This window comes from Ananas comosus, linkage group 11 (assembly GCF_001540865.1).
Source record: "Ananas comosus cultivar F153 linkage group 11, ASM154086v1, whole genome shotgun sequence".
In the NCBI taxonomy this organism is placed as follows: Eukaryota; Viridiplantae; Streptophyta; class Magnoliopsida; order Poales; family Bromeliaceae; genus Ananas; species Ananas comosus.
This window is the reverse complement of record NC_033631.1, coordinates 9,477,913-9,487,671: the sequence shown is the minus strand read 5'-3', so window position 1 is coordinate 9,487,671 and position 9,759 is coordinate 9,477,913. Positions and strand designations below refer to the sequence as shown.

General features: G+C 37.6%; 1 protein-coding gene across 1 annotated transcript in view; it reads left to right on the top strand.

Moving 5' to 3' along the window:
* LOC109717314 overlaps positions 1-9,726 on the top strand; it is a 9,794-nt gene extending 68 nt beyond the window's left edge. Inside the window, exons 2-11 of the mRNA XM_020243039.1 lie at positions 3-185; positions 1,159-1,202; positions 1,547-1,655; positions 1,754-1,880; positions 2,939-3,510; positions 5,620-5,902; positions 6,406-6,685; positions 7,371-7,529; positions 8,379-8,867; positions 9,072-9,726. Coding sequence (XP_020098628.1) covers positions 3-185; positions 1,159-1,202; positions 1,547-1,655; positions 1,754-1,880; positions 2,939-3,510; positions 5,620-5,902; positions 6,406-6,685; positions 7,371-7,529; positions 8,379-8,867; positions 9,072-9,359 — 2,534 coding nt within the window. The 3' untranslated portion in view covers positions 9,360-9,726. The remainder of the gene's footprint in view (positions 1-2; positions 186-1,158; positions 1,203-1,546; positions 1,656-1,753; positions 1,881-2,938; positions 3,511-5,619; positions 5,903-6,405; positions 6,686-7,370; positions 7,530-8,378; positions 8,868-9,071) is intronic.

Genomic DNA, 9,759 nt, shown 5'->3' with positions numbered 1-9,759 from the left:
AGGAGGGGGGAGCAGGGGCGGCGCCGCCCCGCTGGCGGCGGCGGTGGGGCCGATCCCGCCGACGGCGAGGAAGGTGGTGCAGAGCCTGAGGGAGATCGTGAGCTGCTCCGATGCGGAGATCTACGCCATGCTCAAGGAGTGTAACATGGACCCTAACGAGGCCGTACAGCGACTACTCACCCAAGGTCTTTTTTTCTCCCTTTTTTCCCCCTTTTTTCTTTCGATTTTAACTCGAAGTAGTGGAAACTGGGAGGGGGTGTAGGTGAAAAGGGCGTATGATGTTTTTTTTTTTTTTTTTTTTTTTTTTTTTTTTACTAATTAGGGTATTGTTGACAGAGAAGAGGGATTTAAGAGTTGTTTCTATTTTGATCTGATGGGAAACTCTGATTTTGTTGGTGGATTTGTCCTAGTTTGTGTTTATTTTAGGAAAAGGAGCTGAATTTAATTTGTTTTCTTGTTATAGAAGTTGATTTGTCTCTCAATAACAAGGAGAGAAAGAGAGACAGAGAGGCAGAACTTTGTTGTTTTACAAATTTGGGGGAGTTTTTCCTCTTTTTCCTCTCCTTTGTAATTGTCCTTATGTTTATTTTCCAACATTTATACCCGCACATCTAAATAAGTTGAGAATAAACTTTATGGAACAAGTTCTAAACATGTAATTACTGATGAGAATAAAGGCGCAGAGTTTTGCATCCTGTCACAAAACTGGGAATATGCAATAAAGGAATGATGTACGCATCGAGTCTATTGGAAATCACTTAGGCATCATCTTTATAGGTCATGGTAATATTTAAGGGACTGTGATGTTGAAATAATTAGTCACAGTTGCCCTTCAGGGATCAGGGGAAAGTATTGTGCATATCTTGACAAACGTACTTGTGATGAGATTATGAGAAGCTTGTAAACTATGTTAGTTTTTGGATGTCATAGATTCAATAAAGTTGTCATTTTCCTCATGATATGTGTGTTATTTATTCACGCAGAAGTGATTTTTGCTCTCTGAGATGCATTTTTCATCCTTATGACTTCGTCTCTTTGTCATTTATTCCTAATTGAGCATATTCTGTATGATACTATTAGGAATATGAGAAAGATAATAGTGCTTTTCATAGTTCGCTGGTTATTCTATATCTTACTTTGTGCTTATCAATTGTATAGATACTTTTCATGAAGTGAGGAGCAAACGTGACAAGAAAAAGGAGGTAAGTGTGAATATTGTTTTATTCAAGCTGTAATTAGGTTTTTCTCATTATGTTGTTTTTGAAGTTTATTGGAATCCGTGTTGCTTTGACAAGTTAATACAACAATTTCCGTATTTCTCACAGGAGAACACTTTTAAGTTGGGCTTGTTGCCTTCTTATTTCTGCGTTGTTAAATCTTCTCTAGGTCTACGTAGTACCTTCCTTTGTATTTACTGATATATTAGCACCATTATGCCTCATTTGTTTTTTTTAATAGGTTATTAAAGTTTTTTAAATAAAGCATCGTTTTGTTAGTTGTCTTGGATTCCAGCTTGCTAACCTTCTTAAATATAATGTGTGAATAGGGCAAGGACACCCTGGAACCTAGGCCACGTGTAGCGAGTAACACTTCGAGTCGAGGAAGTAAGGGTGCTGTTGACCGTTATGGACGCTCTCAACAACCCAGCTCTAGTGGTAGGCGTATTACTTGTTACATTCTACTTATAAAAGTTCTAGATAACATATATTATATAATTCTTTATTTGAATTATATTTGCTTTATTATGAATCAGATTACTCGCTGACACGTGGTAAAGCTCCAAACAGAAGAGAAACAGAGATAAGCTCTGTACCCACCTCATCAATCTTGGGATCTGGCATCGAAGCAAGCAATATGAATCAAAAGCAATCTGTTCCAAGGTCAATAGTTCTTAAACTTCATTATTAACTTTGATCAGCTTCTTCCTGCTCGTCTTTTTGACTGGCTGAGCATTATTATCATGTTGTTATACTATCATGTTGACGTCTTCTCCTGTTTGTTTTCTGATAGTTGACAGATTTTTCTTTTCAAATTTTTTTCTCTCTATATTGAACTAACGTGAGATGGAATGCGCTGTATACATATTACATACTATGAGAAGAGCTTTTGATGCATTATGGCAACAATCTAACTATATCTGCAAGTTTTCTTTTTCATTCTTTATGAAAAGTTGGCTGGGAATGGGATACTATCTTTGATCCCTACGTTATCCTACAATACTACAATAAGCGACTTCTTCGTACTTTCATCCAGTTCTCACTAGTTATTCCTTTTTTGCGTTGCATTTCTTGTTCAAGAAGTTTTTAGTGATTCCTTTGTTGCTTTGCATTTTTTTTTTCAAGAAGTTAAGAAGCTGTGTAATTTCAGCTTAGTTTGGAAAACTAACTGGCCAGGTAACTTGATATTGTATCTTTTTATCCAGTTAATGTGAGTTTACTCCTAAAGCATCCACTTAAAGCATCTTAGTAGTGATTAGGTATGTCTGCTTGAGAATTGTATGCCGTGTATTTGAAAGTGCTACATCTAATTGAATGTAATGGCTTGTTGTTGAAAACTTGAATGCGAGTATTGGCTGGTTCTTGTGTAAGTACTGCTGGATGCTTCTATTTGATCGTGCAATGTTAAGTCACTTTTTTGCCTACTGGCTAGTTTCAAAAACCGATTAAGTAGCCTTTCTTATTTTATAGGTGCTACAGTTTTGATTATTATTATTATTATTATTATTATTATTTTTGCCTCTTATTCTACTTTTTTCATTGTCATCTTAAGTTTCTCTTTTATTTGCATATGTCCCTTTCATTTTCTGAGGTAATCAATGTCATCCTTCTAATATGTAATCACTTATTTAACTCCAGTGATTGTTGGTAACTAATTCTACTTGTAGTCTGATGAAGCCTAACCTATTTTCTTATGCTTTTTAATACTGCATCTGTCACAGCGGTTCTGCTACCAGCAATGTTATGATGCCGCCACCTGGCTTAGCTGACGGCAAACCTGCGCCCGTGCAAATTTCATCAGGATTTCAGCACAGTTGGACTGGGATGCCGGGTCAATTGTCAATGGCTGATATAGTAAAAATGGGCCGGCCTCAAGGCAAACCCTCTGGCTTTCCTATTTCAGCAAGTGAGAGATCTCACACTGCACAAAGTGCAATTATAAGCAATATCCCTAATCAAAATCCCAAGTTACCTCCAGCTGCACAAGAATTGGATCAGGGAGTGCCTGCTACAAATATTGATAATGAAGCTGGCGTTGAAACTAATCATGATGATTGGTCTGTTATTGTCGAACAATCAGAATCATCAGCTTCACTGGTTGATACAGTTAACTTGCATGCTGATCCTTATTTAGATGAAAGCCAAGAAGCGGATGGGGATGTCGATGATCCCGCTGTGACTGAAAGAGAAATACAAGTGGAGAATTCTGAAAACAGTTTGGATGTGGATGATGGCTTGTCGAAGAACATCAATGCTTATGAGTCTCAAAGGAATCAGTTTGAGCCTCACGATGGTAATTGCATTACTAAAATATCAACTTTTTTCCCGTTTACGGTCCTAAATTGACATGCCGGACAGCAAAACAATAGTAGAACTTCAGTCTCACTTGTCTTCCATGGGCTATTTGGATTCTATTCCTTTACTTAGCTTTTTGTGTGAAATTATTTTTTAAAAGAAATGTTGTATTACCTTTACTCACTATTTTCTTCCTTGCTGTTTGTCTCTCCTCTTTGTTAAGGCACCTTTCCCACAAATCAAATTATTTGTTCTTTTTGGTGCATTACTCTTCTATAGCAGTAACCATCTCTTTTAGTTTTACATAACTATTTCTCCATCTCTACTACACCGAACTTTTAATTGGGACAACTATTTCTTACTTTTTTTTTAGGCAAGGCCGTTCATCCATCTATCCCCTTAGCATCTTCATATTGACAATACTCAATATTTGCATATGATATGCTACTAATTCCGCGCCCCACACCCACCACAAAAAAAAAAAAACAAAAAAAAAAAACTTGTCATTCTAATCTTTGAATATATAGCTAGTTCTCAATTCTTGTTATTATACACAATAATCCCTCATATAATACCTGTTGTAAGTTTCTCAAGTTGAGTTATCTATTTGAGGAGTATTTTGTTAATGTCTTCAATGGTGATAGTTTACCAACATGTAAGTACATTATGCATAATTTTACCCCCTAAGACTCATTCCATTACTTCTCAAAATCATCCAATAAATGATACAGTCAATTAACCTATACAAAGTATAAAATTGAGATAGATATGAGATTAAGAAAGAAAGAGGAGCGAATGCAGCTTTGCAGGCCCAAAGCTTCAAAATTCATCAATGATAACCACTAGGACTAGGTAATAATGTCACTAGAGGATATGTAAATAGTAAGCCCCTCCAGAGGGTGTGAGAGAAGAGAATGGTTAATGGATGTGTGAGAAAAGAGAAGGGTTAATGGAATATGGGAGGGGGAAATTGGAAAAGGTAGGTGAGGATTTGGAAAAAGAATTATACTTTTCATATATCATAGAGGGCGAAACAATATGATTGAAGGACTGACATTAAAACAAAGAATTTTTAAATAATATCATCTTAATAACAATAATTGTTGACTTGAATGCACTATTGCACATCCCAAGACTTCGAGGCCTAATATGTGAAAAACCTTATATTGTCTGTCCTTCATAAGTAATCCTTAGTTTCCTGTAGAGCTTTTGTTTAGACAATCTGTACACTGTATTGCAAGTGTTCTTTTTGATCTATAGTTGATTGCATTGCGAGTTGCTGCTGTAAAAATTATAGGCATATAGGGTAATTGGTTCTTTACCATTCAAGTTTTATATTTAGTGCTTACACCATGGAACTTATGCAGATTTTCAATTTGTGACAATATTCAAGTCATTCATGAAATTAGTGCATGACATTCGAAATCCTAGAGAATATAGTTGATATTGTTTCTTTATGTTCTGACCAATTTTGGATTGGAGGTAAAAAAAAAATTTGTACAGCTTTTTTATGAATCACTGTTGGCAAATTTAACCTGTAAATAACTTAAAAGAGCCAACCTTTCGTATATAAGATTGGCTTTTCATCGCTTTTCTGATGAAAAGTGTTGCTTTATATAATCTTTGCATTGCAATTTATGGGTATAATTTATTTGGTAAATCTCTGTTTTCAAGAATAGCAGATTATTTTGTAGGGAAATAATAATTAGACAAATATTGTTAAATCTTGTGTAAAGAGCTAATTAAGATTTAAGAGAATATTTTTTGCTGTTGCTTTATTTAATCTTTGCACTGTAATTTATGGGTATAATTGATTTGGTATATCTCTGTTCTCGGCAATAGTAGATTGGATTGCTAGGGAAAGAATAAGTAGACAAATACTGTTAATCTTATAAAAGGAGCTAATTAAGATTTCAGAGAATAATTTGTGCTGTAATTGCTAGTTGTTTGTATCTTATTAGCTTGTTTACAACATACAATATTCTAATTCTCATTTGGACTGTTAGACTAATCTCCTGATAATCTGAAGGAGTACCTATATAAAACAATTAAGTTATATTCTTACTGATATGTTTACTTTTCTTCATAATTTGGCGCTGCTTTCCAGCTGAAGATGCTAATGCAGAAATATCATCAGCTGCGGCGAGCTTCCAACAACTAAGTCTACATGAGGATGAAAAAGTAACAGCTAAATCTGCTGAAGATGGTCCAGCTGTTATAATTCCTAATCATCTACAAGTTACAAATGCCGACTGTGCCCATCTGAGCTTTGGTAGTTTCGGCTCTGGAACATTTTCTGGATCTACTTTTCAGTCAAAGCCTGTGCAGAGTAGTTTGGAGGTTGCTCCAATTACAGAAAATACTCATTCAGTTGAACAACCAGATGTCAGGTATACTTTTTGTACTTCGTTGGTTCATGTATAGCCTCAAAATATGCTAATGTGCGTGCATACCCCAATTTAGAATCTGTTCATATTCTGTTAGAAATTGCCCATTTCTGCATCTACCCTCTTGCTGAACTTCCTGTCACTAAATGTTTGGAGTTTAACAGAAACTTGTAAAAGAATAAAATGAACACCTTAGTTCTATGTTGGCCAAAGCTTTGGTCCTAGCAGTTACTTTCTAGTTTTAAGGGTTCTTGATGTGAAATGAGGGCAGTTTTTTTAATGTCAAGACCATATCTGGAGTTTTAACTCTGGCCGGGGAAATATTTGTTTGCACTGTACGTCGGAAGGGGATAAGTTATATTTTAATGGCATAGGTACAAATATGCAATTTAGAAGGGTATATATACAAATATGCATATATCACCGGTTACTTATGCATAACACCTTTTTCACTATTTGATTCCAAATTTACTTTCAAGTATGACATTTTTATGTTTTGATTGCAGAAATCATGAGTACTATAATGATGGCCCAGTAGAGTCTGCAACACATGAGAATATTCCTTCTGGAACTGTCTCAAGCACAGAGAACCGTGAGATGCCTTCAGCTTCTACGCTTTCTGAGGTTACAAGAACTGATTCAGTAGATGCTTCTCATGGGATTCAGTACAACTTACCATCTGTCTCCGGTTATGCATTCTCAAGCACCTCGCAGCCAAATGCCTCAGCTTACACTTACCCACAAGGGAATGCTCAAGTGAATCTTTCCCCATTTTCGAGTCTAATGGTAATGTTTGATTCTTTTTGCCTTTTCACTAACTAAATATATGTTTGATCATTTGTGATTAATTTTTTTTATGATGTTTGCTGTCGTCAAGAACGTCTGAAAAGGGTTTATTACAAATTTACCTCCACCACCAAAAAAAAAGGAAAAAACGCTTTATGCATGTTTACTTTAGTGCTCGGAGTTTCAATTGTAACAATTTAGTTCCAAGTTTGGCCAAACTTCCATTTTATCCTCGAAGTTATCATCTTCCGTCTGTCAAGTTTGATGCTGGTTTCAATTTCACCCCTGAATTTCGACCTTGACTTAGACTTTCTTTCTCTAGTTTTAACTTGCAACAAAGAAATATGTAATTATCTATGGCTTTTTTTAATGCAGTAATGGGACTGACTTGTTATGCAGAACAAGCTTTGCGTACTATATTGGTACACTTGAAAGTTGAACCCATGAGGATGAAATTTAAACCAAGGTCAAACTTCAGGGACTAACGTTTGTACTTAACCCATTAAGGAAATAGTTTTAGATGTCCTTGCCTGCCTATAACTTTGGATGCCTTTCTTCTTCTCATTCTGAACATGTTTAGCTGCTTTATCTTTTGTTAATTAAATATCAGTGTACTCGTTGTTGTCTTTCATAAAACTAGGGTTCTAACCCTATACCTGATCTTACATTTTTTTGCTCTTTGCAGCAAGCAAATACTTTACCAACTAGCTTGCTGGCACCATCTGCTCCGCAAGTTCGGGATTTTGACCTCTCCTTCTCACCCTTGCTGACGACCCAGTCGATGCCTACGAAATATACTACAGCTGTGTCATCTATTAGTGGCGCATCCATTTCAATGCCGGAGGTACTCCCAAGCCCTTGAACCATTTGAGCGTCAAATTTACATGTTAGCTGATTTGCTATTTGCCTAATTTGGCCATTCTTTGTCCCCGTAATGTTATGAATTGCTCAGTTGAATATTTAGGTATTCTGTTGCTTTAGTCTTTTGTTCTTCTGTATTATACTTTCATGCTATTGGTACCTGTCACTGGGGTTAGAGGAGGATTCTTGAGAAACTTAAGACTACCATTTTTCAGTTGGCATGTGTTTGAACCTTAAGGGGAGATCTAATACATCTCAGTTTGTAGGTCTTTTGTAGTTAAAATATGATTGGCCCTAAGTTAACAGAAAAATAGGCACAAGGAGAAATCAGTATGATGGACCGACAAAATGAAAGTTCTCCCTTCAATTTGGTTTGGTTTTTTAAAGATACTGCCCAATGAGCTATTTTCCACAGTTTTGTCCCTGCATTTATGAGATCAAGAACTAGTTGCCATAAGTAGACTTGTGGCAACGGTTGTAAATTCCACCTTTTAACAAGATTTGGCTAGTGATCGTTGAAGGGACAATTTCTTGATAAAAGGGATGGTTTTTGTTAGACACGAAAGAATCAACTTCAGAACCAAATGTTATCAGCTTTCAATCTTAACCCAGATACCCCTTTGTGCATAGAGAATGTTCCAAAATAAAATATGACTTCAAGCAAGCCCTAAGTTAACCCATCTTGCATTGCTTGTGTAAAATAATAATTTAGAAAGCATGGGGAATTCGCCGTACCCCTACTGGAACCTTGCCAAAAGTCTAGTAACAGACAGACAATATTGTAAAAGTACTTTTAATTTCATTATTCTGATGACTCTTATATTTGTTGCAGAATGTGAAGCCTGGGGGATTCTCCAACCTTCAGTCAACTCAATCTCTGTCCGGTTCGGCCATTCCCACTGGCCCTCCACTCCCCCAACATCTACCTGTCCACCACTACCCTCAACCATCCCTTCCTCTGGGCCCGTATGCAAATATGATTGGGTACCCGTTTCTTCCCCAGAGCTACACATACCACCTACCATCAGCTTCTTTCCAGCAGCCATACTCGAGCAACGGCCCGTTTCACCAATCTGCGGCCACTTTACCAACGGCAGGCATGAAATCTACACTGCCACAATACAAAAACAGCTTTTCCGTCGCGAACTTGTCTCAACAGGGTTCTGTCGGATCCGGTTATGGAGCTTTTGGGAGTTCGAGCAACATCCCTGGAAACTTTTCCCTGAACCCGAATACTTCGTTGGCCAGCACGACACTCCGGCTGGACGAAGCCTTGAGCTCACAAAACAAAGATGCGGCTCACTACATGTCTCTTCACCAGGTAATAACATCAATCCTCAATATATTTAAGAATCATCTAGTTTACATGTTTATTACTATAAATCTGAAGTTTTCATACATTCCCTCCAAAAAAAAAATTTATTTCTTGGACTTAAAATAAAAAACCCCTAAATACTTCATCTTCAAGACTTACAATAGTGTAAATTGTCACCCTTTTTTTTTTTTTTTTTTTTTTCATTTGCAGAGTGAGAACCCTGCCATGTGGCTCCAGGGAGCAAGCTTGAAAACAATGTCGGGACTTCCGCCTAGCACTTTCTACAGCTACCAGGCGCAGCAGGGCCAGCCAGCAGGCTTTCGTCAGGGGCCACAGTCCTCTCAATACGGCGCGCTCGGCTACCCGAACTTCCACCACGCCCAGGCCGGGGCGGCCCAGGGGGGCCACCAGCAGAGCCCCGACGAGGGCAACTTGAACAGCTCACAGGCTACGGCACCCTCTCAGCCATCTCACCAGCTATGGCAGCACAGCTACTGAGTTCCAGTAGTTTCTTCCGACTTAGGGTTTCCGAGGAGCGGCCTCTCGCTATCAGTAGTTGCCGTGTTGGGTGATAAGTTTCTTATACTTCCGTGCCTGATGAACCGTGAATAGCAGCAAGAGTAACAGAACAGCTGCTTTCGCGAGAATGTCGAGAGGCCCAGTGTATTGTAGGTTTCGCGCGTGTTTTTAAATTTTAACTTGTAGGGTAAAACGGGACTAATTTGAGCTGTGTGGGTTTATTTGTTTCTGGGAAAAAAGGAGTATTATCTGCGGATTTATCGAATGTAACGTTTGCTTAACCTAAAGTATCTAACAGGGGTTGCTTTCATATTCTCTAAATACAGCATATGTTTACCGGTGTTCATGGTGGTGGTTTCTTATTCTTATTTTTTATATA